The sequence below is a fragment of the Lepisma saccharinum genome, chromosome 7 (genome assembly GCF_977018435.1).
Source record: "Lepisma saccharinum chromosome 7, izLepSacc3.1, whole genome shotgun sequence".
NCBI classification, from domain to species: domain Eukaryota; kingdom Metazoa; phylum Arthropoda; class Insecta; order Zygentoma; family Lepismatidae; genus Lepisma; species Lepisma saccharinum.
Window position 1 is genome coordinate 65,486,429 of NC_139235.1, and position 23,149 is coordinate 65,509,577.

At 40.4% G+C, this 23,149-nt stretch overlaps 1 protein-coding gene across 1 annotated transcript in view; it reads left to right on the forward strand.

The window, feature by feature from the left end:
• The window catches only part of LOC145990495 (uncharacterized), a 72,690-nt gene that overhangs the window by 17,599 nt on the left and 31,942 nt on the right, over positions 1–23,149 (forward strand). The window contains exons 2-3 of the mRNA XM_083126191.1: positions 11,952–12,893; positions 19,317–19,623. Of these exons, the coding sequence (XP_082982317.1) occupies positions 11,974–12,893; positions 19,317–19,623 (1,227 nt within the window). The 5' untranslated portion in view covers positions 11,952–11,973. The remainder of the gene's footprint in view (positions 1–11,951; positions 12,894–19,316; positions 19,624–23,149) is intronic.

A 23,149-nucleotide genomic window follows, 5' to 3' on the forward strand; every position in this document is an offset into this window, starting at 1 on the left:
CGCAGAAAATGTCCTGCGTAGGCTAGTTGTAACAATGGGATAAATTTAACAAGAAACAAATGGAGGCAGTTATGGAAGTGAGTTGCACTTCGAGTTATTCTTTTTTTTTTTTAATTGTGACTCCGTTGCACGTACTGTTACTTTAGAAATTTTGAGATAGGCGGGCGGACAGTGGGACAAGGGGGGCATTTGCCCCTTCTAATACTCTCACTTAGAAATTAGTGACGAGAAATCTTACTACCGTTATTATACAGTATTATTCTCTTTTAATAATAAGGTATTTTCAAGCCGCCGAAAGTTCCAAGCAACTACGGCGGATTTATATCGTATGTAATTGAACTACCTCATTTCGTTCTGCACCAAATTACTTTTTATTAAGACACGCATTTTATTCGTTAGCCTAGTTGTGTTACACCTATGTGGTCGCAGAATAAATGGGTCACAAATTGGAAGTGAATAAATTATGTGTAGTTGTTTTGAATCTGTTGTACCAAATTATGTTTACATGTAAATTAGTCTGAACAACAGAGAAGAAAAATAAAGGGGGAGGGGAAACAGATAACTTTTGTGCCAGGGAAGTTGGAATTCTTCTAATAGAGTAATTTTCGGTGGGTCCTGTAATACACTATATCCGCCCCTGTTTAGTGCGCATCAATATAATAAAAGAGTGACATGAAATGAAATTTTTCTATCTCCGACTGAACTTTCGTCAAGGCTTTTGGCCCCCTTAATCAGAGGGTCTGCGCACGCCTATTATGTTATTTCAATATAATATTCTAGATAAGTTATCGTTTTTATAGAACTTGCTACGTGAATAAACGGCAAGGTTTTTTTTCTTTAATGCCCGGATTTTGATGACCTAAAAATCTTTGAAAAATGACCTTTAAAATGACAAAACAAATCTTGTAAAATGACATAAAATTTTGAAAAATGACCGAAAAATTCGTACAAAACTCAATCTGATTATTGAAAATAGTATATATATATATATTCCAAGACAAACAATTTAACAATTGCTTCTTCACCTTGGTGTGTTATACCCATTTCGCGATTTTCAGACAGGCTTTGTAGCGCTGGTAGTTAAACACAGAGTAAGTACCGCAAGAAAACATTCAGACAAAACAGAAATTGTTGAACTTCTTACGTTTCAGCATGCAATGACACAAAATTTTTAAAAAATGACCTAAAATGACGCAAAATTTTTGAAAAAACGACCTAAAAATGACCCAAAACTTTAAAAAATGACCGAGAAATAAAAAAATGGTAAAAAATGACCAAATAAATGACCCCAAAAATTACATTTCTTCAACCTGAGGAGGGTGTTCAGGATTTCTGTACTAGTTAGCAATGTCTACGTTGCACCAGTTAAAAGATGAAATGTATCAAAATCCGGGCCCTCAATATAGAGGGCAGGGCACCTGTATTAAAGAAAAAAATATATTGTACCCCAGTACAATTGCCCCCACATAAGCAGTGTAAACATGCTGTATACTAGTGCCATCTGAAAGCATTGCCCACCAATCGTCTTCGGGGGTGTGTGCCTCGATGAGTGTCATCAAGCTCAGTTGCGATGTATTTTTTTATTTTTGTAGGGATAACATCGCTCTCCCATTACAACGTTGCCAAGCGTACGTCTGTTTTTGTCAGTTGTTTTTATTACTTTTTTGTACAGAGTTTGAGTGTTTTGTGTACTAATTTTCCGTGCTTTGTGCACTATTACAACTTTTATCCAGTAACGACGCTGCTCACCCCCCCCCCCCGGTTTTACAGGTGACGTCACAGTAGACGACGCGCTGGGACAGTCTACACAACGAGAGAACGTGTTTTCTTCGTATCCAATTCAATGCTATTTTCGTTAGGAAGTGGTAGCTTTAATTATTGTGACAGCAGTTAAGAAACAAAATTGTGATGTGCATCGTACATCAATGTTAAGATGAGATTTCGGAGAATACGTACATATATAACATATACCTTACAGATGAGAATGTAAAGAATGAATGGAGTAGGAAATCGAGTAATACGAATGCTCCAAAAGAAATCTCAGCCAATTTGCGTCGTCGGTTCAATCGCCTGAGCCTGCTGGTCTCCCAGAGTTTCCCACCATCCATACCGGCCATCCATACCGGCAGCTTGGCCGACTTCAGATCGGGTGAACTTCGGGCCGGCTTCGGCTGTGCTCGGAAGTGGAATGTTTTGAAAATGCATGATTTTCTTACTCCGGTTATTCTTTACCTTATCCTTTGTAAGGTATGTGTGATATATAGTCGTATTCTCCGAAATCTCATCTTTACACTGATGTACGATACGCATCATAATTTTGTTTCACAACTGCTGTCACAATAATTAAAGCTACCCCTTCCGAAAAATAGCATTGAATTGGATACGAAGAAAACATGTTCTCTCGTTGTGTAGACCAAAGTAAGTATATAATGGTGTAGACTCAGTTCCAGCTCGTCGTCTGCTTGTGACGTCACCACTAATGGACTCCATTGTTTCGTCCCACCAGGCACCGATGCCTTGTGACTCGAAAATGCACGATATCAGTCGAAGATAATTCAACTGATCGCTGACTTGTTGTTTCCCAGCCGCCAGTTGGAATTGCGAGCTGTATAGATTTAGGGCTTACCGTAAATACACTGCAGTTTTTCTGGGTTTGACGAAAAATATATTATTTATGCTAAGAGACCCAAATCGAACATTCCTAGCCTAACAACGAAAGCATTTAACCTGGCGGAGTGGGGCTTGACCAAAAGGTTTTTGAGAAGTGTGCGATGAGTCGCATTCTTGCTTCGCAATCATCAATATCTCTATCTCGATCTTGCTGCTCCAACATGGCACGTTGCCCTTGTCTTTGGATATCCACGGCACTTGCAAACACGCATATTCCTTGTTCGTACTTGTGCTGTGACAGCATAGCAGTATGGGACCAGGAGACTACTCCAACGTTGGGGAAAACTTTACCACTACCTTGACTGAACATATGGAGTTTAGGAATGTGCAATAATTATTTATCTGGTGAACTGTATTATTATCGGTGAAGTGAACAGCGAACTTTGTGCCATTTAATTGATTGATTGATTTGTTATTTAAGTCCACTTTATGCACAGAAAGGCTAATCGGGGCTGTGCCATGTGCCTCCACCGGGTATCGAATCCGGGCTCCCTTGATTACAAGGCGACGACGTTACCACTACCCCATCGGGGAGACCCTTTGTGGCCATTTATGTATTACGAGATTTTGTGCTTGTAGTGATTTTACTGAGTTTTGAACAATCAAATCTTTGTCTTTGCTCTATTTGCGTTGTGGTTTAAACCACCGCCCAGTTAAGGATCGCACATAGCAAATTGAACTTCTTGTTGCATGAGAACTGCAAATATTAAAATTGCGTTTACTCTGATTACCAGTATTAGCGAAACATCTACGATATTACTATTTCTTATAAATTGCTGTTCAAAAGCTGGTATGATTTTACAATACCAGGAAACGCCATAATTTCGTTAATGATTCGAATACTCACTAATTATGGAGTCCTGATGACGTATCTGCAGTTACGATTTGGTGCTCACGTGTAGAAATTGTAAAATAACGTGAGGAAGTTGTAAAATAACCTTATCAATTACCACATTGATTCTCGATACACAAAAAGCGATTGGGAACCATGTTTTCTGATATGAACAAGTGACGTTTGGCAACGGTGTAGGGAGCGTTGAGTTGGTCATGTGAGGAAGATGGCGTCTTACGTGAAGGGAGAAAAAATGTCCTTTTTATCGTAAGTTTTGCTTTGAAAAAAGTCATTTTTTAGTCAGTTTCGGTTGGGTAAGTATTAATAATACGGTGGTATTCGTTCATATTTCGAATACTACGTGCTACGAAACTGACAATGCACTGATAGCTTCACGAATCATGCACGGGTAGCTCCACAAACCATTCACGGATAGCCCCACGAACCATGCACGGTTAGGTAGGTTAAGTTAGGCTAACATAGTTAAAATTTGGGGTGGTAGTAAAAACAGGAATGTATATTTCGTTTTCTAAGTATTCGAAACACAAAATCTTGCGATAAACATTGGTTTTCTTGAGAGATCGAGGGTGTCGGTTGCGATCACAGACCCGCTTATTTTGCAAGTTCTGCACGTGAGCGCCAAATGTTAACTGCAGATTCGTGATTAGAAGCCCTACATTATTGAGTATGCGAAATATGAACGATATTGGGGAAGTTTCCGGTATTGTAAAATCGCTCCCGAAAGCTTAGTCTTGTCCCAATGTCGACGTCCGTAGGGGATAGGTTAGCACTGCGCGCTTCGACGCCAGTGGTCTGGGGCTCGAATGTAGGCCTGGACATGGCTGTTCTTTGTATGTCCCTTCATCAATTTCGTCATATCATCACTCACACGCATATTCGCGATTAACCAAACGTGGCATATAGGCGAAGTAAACTGAACTAAGTCTAATCAAATGAAATAATTGTGCGCGAATTTTGGGTGGAAGCAGTATTTATTTGAAACATGAACCTAGCTAGAAAGATCATTGTGGATGAAGTGGATCTCGTTGAACTTGAAATGGAAGAGAAAAAAAACTGATGCAAGTGGAAGTGATTTCACCACATGAAAAGTAAAGTGATACTGTTTTTCAATTAAAATTAGCTATTCAGTTAAAGCTATTGTCCTGGTCCCATTAATTTTTTGTTGTTATGATACATATATTTAGTAAATATATGAAGACTGAGGCCGTTTACCTACTGTACCCCCCCTCAAGAATTACGTCGAATTTTCTTTTAATCGACAGATTTCAATGTTTGAAAAGTGGTTCCAGCTTTAGGATAGCACAAATAATAAATATTTAATCCCAAAGAATTGCCCATGTAAGTTAAAACCTGCAATTTCAGGGTATTTTCGCCGATTTTTGTTAGTAAAAACTATTCGTATGCATACTAAAATAGCGAAAGAACACGTCGAAAATAACTATCGGTACCAAACCTAACAATCCTAACCTAACTACGTAAAATTATAGCTGCTTTTGTGGAAAGTCGTCTTGGGTGCTATATTCACTTGCATGAAGCCTTTGGGCTGTTCTGCTACACGGTAAAGTAACACGCTAAGGTAACAGACGTACTTTACTTCACATGAACACATTTCCTAGAGCTAAAATCAACTGAAAACGTTCATGAACAACAAAATCTTGACAAACCATGCAAAATATTTCACATTCTCCAGGAAGTACAGAGGGTCAAGGGTACCTGAAGTAATATAAGTAAAACACATGTAAGTCGCCATATATTTATTTTATTTCAATTAATGATTGATTGCGTGTAATTTGTTTGGAGAAAATTTTCAGCACAAAGTGACTGTGGAAGTAACTGGATTGCTTTTTTGATTGAATTGATTTATTTTACTTCGCGTTTCTGTCTATTTTGGCTAATTGGGAAGATGAGGATGAAGAGTGATGAGATGAAGTAGATGAAGAGACAATCATAAACATAGTATATGGACAGCACACAGCACAAGTACCACAGACGATTATACTGGCCATGAGTCGAGACGCCAGTCTCGTTAGAGTGCAAAATGCATTGCAAGGTGTACTACTACGTGTAAGTGAGGTTGTTGTTTGGGTGTATACTACGCCTCTTACACCTTGAGTTTTTGAGTCCACTTTATGCACATAAAGGCTAATCGGGACTGGACCTACAGTTTAAACTGGGATCCGAACAACTGTACAATATTCCACAGGGTATCGAACCTGAGACAGACTTACTTTCTAAAATGAGTAACTGTAACTGTTACTTTTTTTATGCAATTAACTTTAACTGCAATTCAGTTACTTTTAAAAAGCAACTTTCCTAATACTGGTATGTATGTAGATTGATTGATTGATTTTACTTCGCCTTTTGTGCCACTTTTGCCTAATTTGCGAAGATGGGGATGACTGATGATATGATGAAATTGATGAATGGACACTCACAAACATCAATCCGGGATTAGAACCCGGGACCCCTTGCGTCGTAGCGCGATGTGCTAGCCACTCCGCCACGGGGGGCGGCTAACACTGGTATGTGTCTTCATGGTAAGAATACAGCACAAGGAACAATTTTATACCGCAGGGATCCCGTGAGTCGACATGAACGAACTTGCATTATACGTGCCTGTTGAACTCTGACCTTAGCGAACTTGTTATTACACGCTCACCCTGTTAATGTTTATTCTTCATGCACCATTTCCCTGCTTTTGGGGGGGCTGTACGCGCATACACTAACGATAACCGACATTTCGCGAGGTTGCACGTTTAATGGTCTGGCGCCTTTAACGCGCACTTAATGAGATAAAGATCTAATTAGTATGAGCTCACATTATACGGGAGATGTGTTTGCACCTTGAGAACGGTTTTCCAACCTAGGAAAAAAGGGTAAAGATCCTCACTTATCGCACAATTCTTAAACTCCTTTTTTTTGGTCAAGCCCCGCCCTTCTCTTCTGACGTCAGCCTAAATGCTTTCGTTCTTAGTTTAGGCCTGTTAGGTTTAGTTCTCTTAGTTGATTGGTTTGGTTTATTTTATTTCGCCTTTTCTGCCACTTTTGAGTGATCGCGACGATGGGGATGAGTGGTGATTTGATGAAATTGACACACCCAAACACCCATGTCCAGGCCGGGATTAGAACCGAGACCCATAGCGCCGTAGCGCGATCCGCCACGGAGGCCGACTTAGTTCTCTTAGCATAAATAATACCTTTTGGTCAAGCCTCGAAAAAGCGCAGTGTGTCTATGCTAAGAGCCCAAACCTAACCAGGATGTCTACCAGTCAAGAAAAAGTAATCAACAAGTAGGTCAAGAAGTCAATATAAAGTCAGGAAATTATACTTGTGGTCAAGAATTTTTTGCTGACACAATGACCGAGTTATTTATTTTACTTAACTTTTCTGATCCTTTGGCTAATCGCGAAGATGAGGATGAATGGTGGTAAGATAAGATGGATGAAGGGAAAATCAAAAACATATAGCGACGTCAACACAAGCCCCACATACTTGCTGTGAGTCAGACGCCAGAGCCTCGCCAGTCTGCCAAATGCAGTCCAGGATGCATTGATAGATGAAGCAAATCTAATTGTCTTGTTAAATACAGCTTCAGTTTTCATCTTAAGTGACCTTTCGGTAGGGGTTTTTTCATTACATAAATATTTTTCTTAATTGCTAATTTGCAACTTTACCTAAGTAGGGGTTGAATATATAATGGTTAGGAAAAACGAAAAAAAGGTAATGAAAAAGTCAAGAATTTTGGATTTCTTATTTTGGTAGGCACCCTGCTAATGTGTCCAATTAATAAAGAAAGCAGTCCGCCCTTACGTCAGAAAATGAAGGGCGGGGCTTCCCCGAAAAGTGTTCGAGAAGTGTGCGATAAGTGAGACCGTGGGTAGGGTATGCGAAGAAAAGAAGAAAAAACAGCTTCTAGCAAACAAAAGCGAATCTGATGAACAAAGCCGTACCTTCTGCAAGAAGCTTTCTCTTACATTTAACAGGCCCACACTTCCAAGAACACTTCAGAAGGAAGTAGCAGAGAAGGGCGTGAGAGAAAGAAAATGTGACAAGGAAAGAGTGGGCGATGAGGGGAGGAAAAAAAGGAAACTAAAAAAAAGAAATTCTTAGGTGAGAAATTGGCAAGGGTTCAATTTGAGTCGAGCCGTAGAAACTCTTATCTGTGCTTCCCAGAAGGCGAGACAATGGATGCAATAAAAGCAAGTGACCTCTTCGCACATAAAAGATAGACCTCCGGGGTGGTTCAAATAGACGTGAACTCTGACTATCTGGGCTGGCACGCTGCAGGTTCCATAATTTTCCCTCGCTTTCAACATTAATGCTTTCTTATTGCGTTGTGAAGCTGACGACTACAATGGCCTCCTCAAAATAACACCGGGGTTTGTCTTGGCGAGAAATATAGGCTTATTAAAACACTTTTGAAAGATGAACATTAAGTTCCAAACGGCGTGACAACTCCCATGGGAAAAGGAATGGTGCTTTGTCGGATCATAATGATCTGTTGCAGACTCATGAGAATGCATTTTTCATAGTCGACAATACATTTGCTCTCTCTCTTTCAGGCTCGTGAAACATAATTAATAGAATGATGCACTCAATTGCTTTCATTAACTACACCTGCCCGCGTGCCAGTTTGTGTGCATAGCAACGGCTAAACGAACTTATTAGAGTCTGATTTAAAATTGTAATTCTCTGAACTCGGATCGATATCTTTTCCCGGTGTCCAAAACGAGCAGGCAAAATTACTATGCTGATCGCGGCCCCCAACTGTCGGCTGACCTACAAAGCTCCATGTGTCCGTCCACCAATAGTTTTCGGTGCTGTGTGGCTCAATGAGTGTCAACAACCTCAGTTGCAATGTTAAAGCCGTAGGGGTAACATCGCTCTCCCGTTACAACGTTGCCAAGCGTACGTCTGTTTTTATCACTTGATTTTATTAGATTCTTTCAACAGTGTTTGGGTGTTTTGTGTACTATTTTACAACTTTTATTCAGTAACGACGTCCCCTCCTCCGTTTTACAGTTGGTTGGGCAACATGGTGTGTATCCGACGTTCATTTGTTTAGTCCCGTCAGCAACTTTCGGTGCCTCGTGACTCGAAAATGCCCGATGTCAGTCGAAGGTAACTCAACCGATCGCTGAATTGTTGTTTCCCAATCAACAGCTTCAAATTTGAGCAGTATAGCTACTGTCGGATTAAAAATTATGGATACCCGAGTTTGAACTCCAATTAAAAATTAGCCAGTAGACCTGCATGAAAACGGATACATCAAAATTTAGCGTCTTGAGACACTTTTACTAAGCGTGTGAACCTCGAAAGGTTCGGGGATCGAACCTGGAGCCCTTTAGATGAAAGTAATTATTCTTCAATCGGGGGTTAGCGGTAGCTCGTAAGCTCTCGCTTGGCTGCATCTGCTAACTGCAGGAGGTACCTGAATAAACTTAAATTTACAGAACCCTTTATAGAATGGCCACTCTCTAGATTTGGGCTACAATGACCTTAAGTCTGCATTGACAAAGGATGGCATTAGAAAAGTATATTACCTGTCTCTCTTTAGAAGCGTGGACCGAAGAGTTTCTAAAGTAACTGTCACTCGCTTGCTGAAGTTCGCCTCTTAAATTGTCACTCAGCTTCGCTGCACTCCACTTCCAAACAAGTTTCTAAAAGTCTGCATCCAGCCTGAATCTCCTTCCAAATCAAACCTCACTCTCCTCTCTCCAAAACTCAAAATTCCCTTTTTCTTACTCCCGAACCACTCTCCTGTTCTCTTCAAACCCCCAAGACCAACTCCCCTGTCTCTCTCGAGCCAGATCCAACTTGCATTCCTCCTAATCAAAACTCCTCCCCTTTTTCTCTCTCATCAATTTTCCTTTGCAAATATTGGTGAATGCTTTTCGCTGAGCTGGTGCTGAAGTTAACACTTTCCTATACTTCCTGCCAGGCTGCCTAGCTAAACGTAACTCGAAAATGAAAATGAGGGATACGTAACGTTAGCTTATTCAATTCAGCATTAAGCTATGCTAACCATTTTATTTTGTCGAGTATTCCTTCTATTTTTTATCGTCGTGAGGACAAACAAATGCCTTTTTTAAGTTTTGCAAACGATCCTTCTCTTTGAAATTCTATAAATCAAAAACGGGTAGTCCGATTGTGATGAAATTTTAGTACGTTGCAGGTAGGAAGGTTTTACACACAATTCTTAATTTTCAGATTTTTAAATTAAAAGAAAAAAACAGCGCACGCAGTGACAGCCCTCAATTTCCACGGTTCAACGGACTTCGCTGTGTGCGGTATTGCCACGTTCCACGTACATCTTTACTTCGTTGAATAAAAATCTGTATAAAATCTGTTTCGGAATGTGAATTGACAATGATAATGCATTTTAAAAACAGATGCAAAGATCTTCAAAACAAGACCAATATTGTATTTGTAGGACTACCCAATACTAAGAGAAGGTTCTTTCGCAAAATTGCTAACGGTTTTTTGACACATTGTAAAAATCTGAATATTAAGAATTGTGTGTAAAACCTTTCTACCTGCACCATACTAAAATTGCATCACAATCGGACTACCCGTTTTTGATTTATAGAATTTCAAAGAGAACGATTGTTTGCAAAATTAAAAAAGACGGCCCTTTTATGTTCTCACGACGATAAAAAATAGAAGGCATACTCGACAAAAAAAATGGTTAGCATAGATTAACGCAGAATTGAATGAACTAAATTTCCGTTTTCATGCAGATCTACTAGTTAATTTTTAATTCGAGTTGAAACTCTAGTATCTATAATTTTTAATCGGGCAAATCTGGCTTTTAACCAAAGGTTAAGAAGAACATGGCACTGAAATTTAAGTTCGCTTTCGAGTCTGTTAAGCTACAGTTCGAGCCCCTGTGTAAGGCGCCTCCACCGGAAACCGAATCCGGGACTCTTGATTACAAGGCGACGGCGCTAGCCACTACGCTATAGGGAAGGCCCAAACACTGACTGAAACAAGCAATTGTATGCTTAGATGTGCTCGGATAGTTCATTGTTGTTTCTTGTGCAAAATCTACGTTGGTGATCAATAGTTAAGAAATTCGCGGCTTTTGACTCTTTCAGATATCCGAGCGTTACCAAACCCTCCACATATGTACAGTCATAAAAATGGGACACCTAGATCATGAAATACTGTCTTCCGCAAGATGTTATGTGTGTTGCCTAACTCTACGGTGGTGGTAGAAGGTGCCATTGAAAATTTGCTATTAAAATCCACTTATCTCCGTAGAGGTAGGCAACACACATAACACCTTGGAGGCAAGCGAGTACGTTCAGCATCTGAGCGTCCCATTTTTATTGCTGCTGACTGTACAGTAGCGCCTTACAAGGAGACATGTATGTTAATCGAAACTCGCTTCAGCCCTGGCTCGAGCGAAGTGTAATATTTAATTACAACATATTCACTTTAAATAACTCCCATACGAGCTTCATGTGTGGCATATGAAATATCCAGGCAGTATTCAATTATGTGTTAAGTGTTAACAATGTGTTACGTATCGGTAGCCGGACAATTGCGATGAACACAGTTAGAAGTGAAAGGACGGGTGGACAATTGCGATGACATTTTAAATCTTCTATCAGATTGAAGGGTGACTTAACACTCCGTCCAATACCTCTTACAAGAGAATTGTGTGAAATATTAATATTGGGAATTTGGTTCAATCAAGTTTTTGAACATAAGCTAGAGCCAACGGGGACCACCTTTTGAAGTGTCCCGTTTCCTTATATGTGCGAATACACTTCCCAACTCTCGTCGATTTTAATGTCACGCTTCTTCCTTTTCTGCCCTTCTAGATTAAGTTCCATCCGCATGCACTTCACGTTGGTGTTCTCTGCTTGGCTCTTGAGGCAGGCCAGAACATCATGAATTTTTGGATGCGGTCTTCCAAGACATCTATTTCTTTTTTTGTTCCAACCTTCTACAGCATTATTAGTTCTGTGTTAGGTTATGTTAGGTCCTGATCATCGCAATTGTCTACCATTAATTTGTAAAATCACCTTTACCTTCAAAATCATCGCAATTGTCCGCCATCGCAATTGTCTTAGATTCTAAGTATCATTTGGGCAGTTAATCCTCCAATGACTTCATTGATCCGTCTATTTTAGTTCATCAATGTCCTTAACTTTCGTTGCGTACACCCTGTTTTTAACAAACCTCCAAAGAAAGAAATCCAGAGGGGGTTATCTCGTGGGATGAGGATGGCCAGGGAATCTGTTATTTAAAGTGATGGGATGTCGTACGTGTTGCAAATAAAACTGTTCAACATGGTCTATTAAAGCCCAAAACACAGTACTTTATTTTTAATTCATCCTTGAAACGTGCTCAATAATTTATAACCACCCTGTACTTTACGTGCTGTTCCTTGCTAATTCAGTAATCAATTTACTTGCAGGTCTTCATCGTGACCGGCTGATATGCCACCTGAAGAGAATTCTTTGTGCCAGAAGGGCCAGGAGTCTTGTCGCTGCGGTTGCAACAAACCAGGCGAGGCTCACCAAAGCCTTCCCCGCCAGTTAGACCCTTGCCACCCCTTGAACCAACCCCGAACAGGGGCCGCCGGCGAAAACTGCCCCTACACGAGATGCCCGGCTGAATGCCAAGCGTGCCGGATGCACGGAGCTCCCTGTCTGCATTGTCGAGAATCTGCAGCGGCCGAAGCTAAGTACGCCAGCGCACACCAGCAAGGAGGGTATGGAGACTTTGGGGAGGTACCAAAAGGCAAGGAAGTGCAGTTCAAAGTCCCATCTGGCTACGCTTCTCAGGAGTACCAGAACTACGACGTTGCTCCTCCAGACATCCAGAGAGGGACCTTCCAGAGGGGGCTGGAGCCTTGTCCAGGAACCCAATCGGTGCCTTGCGATTACAACATCTGCAAGTACATAGTGGATCCCAAAACTCCATCCTCGCCCCTTGCAGAACGGGCACCGAGGCCATGCCCAGGAACAGTTGCTTCCCCTTGCAAATACATGTCAGGGATCGAACAACGCGATTATTCAGCACTGGAAGCCACGGGACCTCCTCCGGGTTTCGGCCAGCCAACCAAAATAGAAGTACCCATGGAACCACCTTGTGACAGACTCCTAGGCCCCTCCGGCATGCTGGCCATGGAGAAGGACGTCGACTACAAGCCACCGGTCAGAAGCGAAGACGAGAAGATGGGCCCCATTGGACCCTGGGCCACGGGCCGCGTTGACTGGAGTCCCCTTGGGGAGCTGACAGGAACGAGGCCTGTTGTGGACAGGTACTCGATCACCAGGTACAGCGTTCCTGAATGGCAGTTGAGGAACCAGAGGGCGTTGTGCCTTGCAGACGAGGCAAAGAAGAAATCTGCATTGTGAGTGTACCTTGCTTAAATGTATATTTATACACTTAATATAAATTGATCAAATAAGCCTTAGCATACTTATAATTAAGGCTAGGATTTTCAGGACTTAGCATATTTTTTTTTTGGTAAGGATGACGTGTTCCCTAAACATATATATTTTCATATTATGGAGAAACTAATTAAATTAAGGTGCTTTTAAGGGCATGTTTGGCCATTTCTACATGATAGAACATATTTTGATGTATTTTCGGTCATATTCAGCATATTTTCGCTTTTTCAAGAAATATACAGTCATTTTCGAAGCGGACTCGTTTTTACATGCACGTTCACTTGAGGGTTTTTTTTCTTTTGGACTGCAGCAATTTTCTTTTTTTGGAAAATTTACAGAAAGTATTCATTGTGCATTGCAACCCAGGGCCCATAAAGTGAACTAAAAATAGTACGTATGTGAAAATATCTCAGCATATGTTCGTAGATGTTGATGTTTGGAACAGTCCAGTTATGAGGGCATATTTTTCAAATTATAGTGCATATTTTGTAAAATCTTAGGTTATAAGAGCATGTTTTATTTTTTCATATTTTGGTGATTTTTAGGTCGTAAAAATCCTAGTCCTACTTATAAATATTACTAAATACATACAGACTGAGCCTAAAAAGAAATAGACAGTTTCAAGGTTTTTACAGAAACAAGAGTTTTAGTAACATGGCTGAAATACTTATATAGTTGGAAGTGTATGTCCTGAAGTTTACAAGCCTAAGTTACAAGCGTTCCATGTGTGACCCTTTTTTAACAGAACCTCGTAAAACAATTCCAGTCCCGAACCTCCAAATGCATCAATTCCTCAACGCACGCACATACATACAGAGTATAATCAGAAACAAAAAGTACCTTCAATTAGATGAATGCTGAGAAAGTTGACGACATATTGCACAGCGCAGGACGAACCAGATCCATTGGCCAATCATATTCGCTGCATCACAACGGCGTGCAAAGAGCTGGAGAAGGGGGAATTATCCTTTTTCGGAAATAAACCTCATTGTAGCCGGTAATTGAGTTAAACTTGAGAATAGAGTATGCCGGAGGCAACCATCTTCAGAGATGGAGAACTCCAAAGGAGTAAAAATATAAAAAATAAAAAGCTGCAGCGTTGGCGAAAATGACTCCATTTCCAGGACTTTTCCGTGTTGTTCTTTATAGCTTTCCTTTCGAATACGCTTCCTCCGCGGGGAAATAAAAGATCCAGAATGCAGTCAGAATTTCATTATAATTTTATTCCACAGAACACGACTAAGGTCTTGGATACAGTGTTGCTAACTATATTTCGGTGATTTCTCTTGAAAATGGACGACTCGTTATATCGAAGGATAAATTAGCATTTGTGTTAGAAATTTGGTAATTTATAAAATATTACAATTAAGCGAAACTAATACAAATATAATTTTGGTTTTGCTGAATGCGAATCCGCATTATCTGAGAATTAAAAAGAACAAAATATTTTTGTTTTTGAAAGGTATTTTATAATTATTAGGTTACCCGCCATCATCGACAGTGGTTAACATAACGATCTACGAAGAAGGAGGTTGTAAATTACTTCTTGAGGCCAGAAACATGGGTGGTGTATGTATATCGGTACATTAATCATGGCTTTAGAAGTGCATTAGCTGTATTACATTAGTTATTAGATTTTTATTAAGATTATGGTTGGTAAGTCTCTATTAAATATTTTGACATATTAGTATTCATGTACACTTTCTCAAGATATTTAAGCAGACTTCCGTGGCGGAGTGGTTAGCACAGCGCATTACTACGCTAGGGGTACCGGGTTCGAATCCCTTCCTTGCCATGCTCTTTGTGGGTGTCTCTTCATCAGTTTCATCATATCATCACTCATCCTCATCGTCGCGATTAGCCTTTTGGCTGAAAAGCGACGGTAAATAACAAAAATCAAATCGGGATATTTAATTTCAGTTTTATAAGAGCCTGTCTGACTCTCCTGACTGTACGTATGAGTCTCCACGTGGCGTAGTGGTAACGTCGTCGCCTTGTCATCAAGAGGTCCCAGGTTCGATACCCGGTGGAGGCACATAGTGGCTCGGATCCCACTTTACATGCTAGGTCCAGTCCTGATTAGCCTGTAAAAGTGGATTTAAGACGAAAACTCTGTAATGCCCCGGACTTTCCGACCTCAAAAGACGAGACTAGCTAGGAGAGGACGAATCCATAAGGGAAAGGGGAGGTGGGTAAAAACTAGGGATGGGCAAATCCGGATAAAATTTTATCCGGATATAAGAATTATTCATATAACCGAATTATTCGGATATCAGATATCCCAATTATCCGGATATACGAATATTTCTCATTATCCGTCTACCCGATATCCGGATTATTCAGATTATCGGGATTATTAGGATATTCGGATTATCCGAAATGTTCGTATATCTGAATGTATGCATTATCTGGATGTTTTATCGTTTATCCGTTTCACGGGCTATTCACATATTTTATTATTCGGCATACATGTTTCTATTTCACTGTACGCATTTTCTACAAACCCTTCATGAAAGCTATACTATTCGTACTATCCGGATATTGGTATCATCAGGATATCCGAATTATTTGAAATCCGGATATCTGTTAGACCACTTCATTCATCCTCGGAGTACAGTCCAATATGCTTGCAACTGTGTGTTGTAATAATGTCGCACCGTAAGGACGTAATGCGGAGGGGCGCCATCATGTAAAAACCTCCTATGTGTCCAGAATTACAGGACACCCTGTATTAACAGTCTTAAATGAATTAATATAATTTTAAATATTAGTTTAAAAATATATTTGTGTTGCACGCAACTGAATTTATAATTATTATCTATTTTTATGCATGATAAAGTATTGAAATTTAAATAAAGAACAGGTTGCATACCGGTTTTGTAAATGAACAAGCATACTGTTAAATTTTAACCGTCGAATGATGTTAATTTTACGACAAATTTAACAATGTGCAGTTGCTACGTCCATAAAGCTCTAATTAACCTGTAAGCAGAGATATACAACCTTAGCTGGCCACACTGTTTAGACGTAATAAAGCCTACAGTTTTAGTGGTTTTCAAAATTGATGTGTAACACGACATCCTTCCTAGTGTAATGAAAAATGCGGGACTACGTAATGCCTTCCTTTCCTTAGCTGCCGTGTTGTTTAGTCTGTTTCAGCTAACAAAAACTGGCAATATAACGTTCAACATAGAGCGGACGCGAGAGAAAATAACATTATATACTTCAAAGGGAAGAAGAAAATGTAATTAAGTTATAGGAATGAAAACTTTCAACACATCCAGTTGAGGCCTGTTTCCTTTTTTTTAATGAATCCTTTAACAGCGAAGGGAAATATAACACTGAAATGTTGATGCTTAAGAGAATATTAGTTTACTTGAAACGGAGTAGAGTCCTGGGAAAAACAATTCCCTCTTCTCATATAACATGAGTACATCGTAGGGAAAACAAGTGTGTTTATGAACAACACACATAAGACCTGGCGGCGTGAGAGGGAAATATCGTGCCAGAATAATGTTGTAACGACTCGTAATTTCGGCATTCCTTTACAAAGAAGCGAGTTTATATTTTAGCAAAGTCAAAAGTCCGAGCGCGCCCAAACAGTCAACATGAGAAATTGTCATCTGTGTGAGAGAGATCTTATAATCGTCAATTGTTTATAGCCGAGAGAGAAATTGAAGGAAGGAAGAGAAGAGAGGTAAAGGATGAGAGAATACCAAGGAGAAGAAGAAGAGACAAGTAACTAGAAAGAAAGCAAAGAGGAAACTGAGAATAGCAAAAAGAGAAATCTGGATAGCAAAATTTCCGAATTCGGATTATTTTTGGTCACCCCTAGTTAAGACATGTAAGCGGAGTACCATTAGTGGCAAGCTGAAACTATTCAAGTAGCCAGGTACAGTGAATTTTTAACTAATTAACTCTCTAGCCTTCTTAAACCAGAAGATTTATGGCTGCAGCAACACAAGCCTTCCATCTATCACTATCCTGGGCAAGATCAATTCAAACTTTCCATTCTTACCGATTTCTTTTAGGTCCATCTCAACGTTATCCCTTCATCTTCGGATTGGGCTATTTACAGGTATCTTACCATCAGGTTTCCAAAGAAAAATCCTGTAAACTCTCCCAGGTTTCAAACCCGGTGGAGGTACAAGTGGTTCGGATCACACTTTAAACTGTAGGTCTAGTCCCGATTAGTCTTCCTGTGCATAAAGTGGACTTGAAACCAAAACTCAACTCAACTCCTGTAAATTCTTCTTTTCTCTCCCATTCGTGCCACATGGCCTGCCCACGTACGTCTTATTGATTAAATCATTCTCATAATATCTGCACGTGAATACAAATTATATTGTTCTAAATTATGTAAGCTTCTCCACTCACATGTCTCCTCATCCATTTTACGTCCAATATATTTTTTAAAAATTTATTTTATTGCAGTGAATTTCTAAATTAACTTTTTTGGTGGGAATAACAACAAATGCTAGTGTTGCTGGAAAACTTTTCAGAAGTTGTTTCTCCTGACTTTAAACCTCCGTGGTGAGTGGTTAGCACAGCATGCTATGATGTCAATGTCCCGGGTTCGAATCTCTGCCTGGCATGGGTGTTCTTTGTGAGTATCCCTTAATCATATCATAACTCATCTTCATCGTCGCGATTAGCCAAAAGTGATAAAAACACGCTAAAAAAATTAAATCAAATCCTTACTTTAAACGTAGTTTGTATTTTCTTAGGATACAAGCTTGTTTACACTATTAAAAAGGTATCTTCTGTCGTCTTAAAAAAACACATATCCGATTTCGCATTTTCCCGGAACCCTAACATAACATTGTTTAAAAGAGTTAAAAATAATATAGGAATATGTTACATATGGGGTCTCACTTTTCGCACACCATATTGAGCACCTTCGTCTACTGACGTCACGATAAAGGATCTCGTTGTTAGGCTAGGCATGTACAGTCACGGACACTGCTGGGTTGTAACGATTCCATTGAAAGTCAATGCATTCATTATAACCCAGAACTGTCCGTGACTGTACGTTCAGGTCTCTTAGCATAAATAATACCTTTTTGGTCAAGTCCCGAAAAATTGTATTTGTTTGTCGTGTATTTATCCTAAGAGCCCTAAACCTACATGCCTAACCTATAATGAAGAGCCGGCCCCCGTGGCGGAGTGGTTAGCACATCGCGCTACGACGCCAGGAGTCCAGGGTTTGAATCCCAGCCTGGGCATGGATGTTTGTGAGTGTCCATCAATTTCATTATATCATCACTCATCCCAATCTTCGCAAATTAGCCAAAAGTAAAACAAAATGAGAAATAAAATAAAGCAAATCAATCAATCTAACAACGAAAGGAATCCGAAATACTTACCATCTACTTAAATTAAATAATTATAATATACTTTTTTAGCATTCGTTGTATAATTGAGTGTTATTTCTTTCCGCCAAACTTACTTGAAGGCAAGGATTAAATTGGGGTCATACGACTACGAATGACAGTGCCAGAGAAGATTTCTGCACACTACTACCTGCATAATATTGTTGACTTGTAGGTAAAAATTAGAAGGTGTACTTGAAAACGAAACTTTACGGAGACAGGATGTTCTCGTCGGTTTGGAATGCAGACCTTACAAATTCCATTACTTGTCTCATCCGTGGAAAGGTACCAGCCTGACAGACGGATATGAATCGACAGGTATTGGAATTTGTATAGCGAAGCAACCGAACCGATCTGAGAAGATCGGAAGGGAATTTCGTAATCAGTTTTGGATTTGATTTTGGTGTGTGAACATCGAGGAGGACAGCGCAGGTATGTACCTGGAGGACGGAGGCGTCTCTCCGAACATAGAATGGTCTGAGCCTTGTTACTAAACCTCTCGCTAGTACCTTTTCTTACTTACACCCCGGTAATAAAATAATGAAATAAGGGAAGGAGGAAACAATATATGCATAAAATATTACCAGGAACTTTACTTTTCGTCAACTGGATCTAACATCTTTTTTGTTCTTTAATAAATATTCAATTCTTTATCTATTTGACATTAATTTCCTTGGCAGGGTAGTTGTTTTTATATAAATTTTGGGGATGTTAACTACACGTAAGCTAGATAATAAATACGTGCTGTCATATCTCTATTCTTATCCTGTCTTTTTAACCTATTCATGTAATAATAATAATATAATATTAATTCATTTACACATTTTACTTAATATTATTTTAATTTAGTATAATTATTTAAATTTAATATTATTATTATTTCTGAGACACTTGGTTCGAACCCTCTCCCCCCGAAATATATTTCTAGATACGTGTCTGCTGACGTCGGTAGACGAAGGTGTCCAATACAAATTTCCTGTTTAGAAACTAACCGATGGGTTTTGCCTCCAGGGCCGAATTCAACGGGAGGAAATGCATCCAGCACTCGACGGCAATGACGGACAAGAACCAAGCGGACAACACCAGAAGGCTGGCGGAGAGGGCGCACAAGATCCACTACTGGATGACCGAGCTGGAGAGGGCCATCAACGCCATGAGGGAGGAGATGGAACTGCTGGCTCAACAGCGGAAGCGGCTGCTCAACGCTCTAGGAGTCCTCAAGCTTCCAGAGGCCATTGCTGGAGAGTGTCTGGACAGAAGAACCTGCAGGCTGGAGAAGGATTTGGTGCGGGATAGACTCGAGGAGGAGCTCATTAAGGTAAGGGATATTTTTTGATTTTTGCACGTTGCTCCTAATCAGTGCGAAATTATTGGAGCTGGTGGAAAATCTTAATTTACACACACACGCGCACACACAAATATGAATTATTATATGTTATACATATTTATTATGTGATTAATGTTAATAATGGAACAGGTGAGGATTCCATTTTTGTAATGGCATTAACATGGTTTAATTAAAGGGCTTAAGCGGTGAGATTGGGACTACACTCCGTACCAGCTAACTGTAGACCAGGCGAACGAGAACAAGTCTCTGCGCAAGTAGTGACGCGAGACGGCTCCACCAATGAACAGTGAGAGAAACGGGATTGTGTAATGGGCGACGGGATTTACCCGATTTCCTCCTTCGCTCTGTAATCGTTGTAAACTTTTGAAAAGGATAATACTGAACGCACGTGGCAAACGGACCGTATTTTTGTCTCCAGGTCCGTACGATTGGTTTAAGAATTTCTTAGGGAAATATTAGGGATACAACTGCAGGAGCAAATTTTGACAAGCCGTGCATTTAGCGTACGGACTAAGGTCTGGAACGTACGGTTGGCAACGCTGCGCTTTTACCACTCGATTTTCCTCCTCCTCCTCTGCCGATGTGCGCGGCGTTGCTCTAGAGTTAGCTGGGACAGGGTATAGTATTAATATAATACCAGGGAGAGAGTTATTTATCTATGGGAACAGTGACTTATTTAAGTAATGATTATAGGGTGATACTAAGTAATGAGGTTAATAGTTAGTTAGATACAGCGAAAATATGAAGGGAACGTAGGGATAGGAGAGGAGAGAAAGAGATTCATAGGAGAGAGAAGGGAAGAGTTGGTACACATTTTTTATTTTTTTTCCTGGGCGGGAGCAAGACCCTCCTTGCGGAAACCCATGCCCACAGAAGTTGATCCGTCATCACGATCTCTCAAGTTCCCGAACTGCCATGAAGATCTTTTGCGAGTGGATTGACCTGTGTGCCAAACTGTATCAAAATCTGGTTCTTAGGCTGTGCTCGAAAGATCGAAAAAGTAGGTTTGAAGTATGGTCTTGGCGGAAGTGGCGTCACTTATAGTGCAGTTTGAAAGTGCCAATTAAACGAGCAATCGAACCGGAAGGATGTAGTACGCGACAGTGCACACTTGTTCACTATGCTCGTTCGCTTGTTGTTCACGTGTTCGAAATCATTGAAGCCGTTACGTCTCCATCTGTTGGTTATAGTTCTTCTATTGTGTGGAAATGTAACATACTGTGATTTCCATGGCGAAAAGGAAGTGTTTATAATACAGGTGTATCTACTGATCGTATTAAGCGCTGCAGTCGAAGTGTAATTGGAAAGATTTCCGCTTCCGGTCGAAGGCTTCAGGACATGAACTTCGAGACCATTCGGAAGTGTGCTCGCTTCAAGTACGCGGACCTTTCGGACACGGTCTTATCTCCAGTAACGGCCGAATTACTTACAATCACGACAGCCATTTTGCGAACTTTTGGAAAGTCTTCGTGCAGATGGACTAAATGAACCTGGAAGAAGGAGAAGAGTTAGTTTTGAGAACGAGGAAGCACTCTTGCACCTTTTCCCCCCGTTTTCATTTTGGAACGAAATGAAGAGCTCCCTTAGCCTTACGTCGTGAGCTGTTTGGGGTGGTAGGTGACTCGGAAAGATCTTCCGCAATCAAATAATGACGAGAGCTCGGTCCTTCACCGAAGATACATCCACCGTGAGCGAAGTTTCGCAACTGTACCGAAATCTTTAAAGGAGTGGGGTCTTTCGAAATTCCCCTCTGAATATACCCCTCTTTGATTTTCAAGATTTCCAGATCATTGAGCACACTGTGGAGAGCTTTCCTCTGCTGATTAAGAAACTTTGCTTCCCTCAGGCCTCTTTCCTCATCATCGCAAAAGAAACTGGGGAAAAATAAGAGCGATCCCCATCCTTGTAGTAGATATAATATCGTGCTGTTACCGTCAGACTTTGTGTTTCAATTTTGTGGCTCTTTTGACCTTTTGCTGTTCTTCTTGATAGTAGCTCCAGGCCTCGCTCGTTGTTACGAGGCAACCAAATTATGTTTTCTTGCAGGAGCGCCGAACATGCATAATAAAACGCTTGTAATTTTCTGAAACTGGAAATGTTTAAGAGATACATGAAGAGTATTGATTGCTATGGATCACTTAGAAACTTCCCTAGGCTGTCCGCATAGATTTACTTTATTTTACCTTCCTTTTCTGCCACTTTTGGCTAATTGCGACGAGGATGAGGGATGATATGATAAAAATAGATGAAGGCAGTAGCGGCTTCTGCCTATTCGCACATTCACACGTGCACACCCAAATAAATCTGCAATGCAATGATTTTTTTTAATACTTATTCACTGGACACTATCTCCTTCAAAACATCAAACGTTCCGAAGCCCAATCACCCCATCGAGTTTGCATTATCTGCGGCTGCCGCTGAGATACGTTCGCTCGGAACACAAGTCGCCCTGTGCTCGTTTGTCGCTGTTTGCAGCACGCAAGAAAAGAGAAGAGATTCACTCTTCTATCGCGGTATTTTGGACTTCACGCACACTGCTAGCGCTGTGTTCACGATACAGCAGTGCTGCAATCCCGTTCCATTTGAGATCGTGTAGCGGAGTAGAGGCAACCCACACATCGTCGTAAATCGAGGGATTTTTTTTTTTTTTTTTTTTTTTGAAAAGGGAATTTCTATGGTATCTTCGCCCACACTGTTCCGAGCATGAAAGGGGCACAAGCAAGAAGGAAAGACGGAATGGGGGGGGGGGGGGCAATTGAAATCGAAACGCGTGCTTTAAACAATGTCTTGCATTGTCTTTGCTTAGTGCAGCTTGGTCAAAATAAACTGCCATTGAGGCGCTGTAGTCAAATTATCATATCTACCCACGCAGGGGACCGTGGATCAGTCACCTGTACCTGCTCGTTCCTGTTTTAGTGGAAAGTGTTTGCTTTCGTAATGAAAGGAAAAACTGTACACAGCAAAAGCAGAGACGTAATATTTAACGTTATTGAATTTTTGGAGGGAAGTTAGCTACAAAGCGTACAGCGACTGCAGTAATAATACGGATACGGTGGAAGAGAAAGGAAAAGTTCGAAGTACGAAGAGGGCAGTGTGGAGTGGACTAAGCGAGTACTGTTATTTTCCTTAATATTTATTATTCTCTTGATTTCGCTTGCTTCTGTGGGTCAATGGAAGTAAACAACTGCTGGATAGATTACAACTGATTTCCTGCATGTGGTCGTTGGATCTGCTACCTTGTTTGCAGGAGTGGCTAGAGATAAAATTTTCACCCGGGCGAGGTGGTATTTTGGCGCCCCCTACTTTCCACCTTCCTCCAATATAAATCATAACCATGTTATAGTATATTTACGGTTTTAATGACGAAAAATAATAGCCTTATTTTAAAAAAAATACTTTAATACTGTTCAAGAACACGTTTATTGTAGGTTCATATATGTTTATTTAATACCTACAGATCGGTATTTCTATGTTTATAGTGATTTTCTCAGGTTAT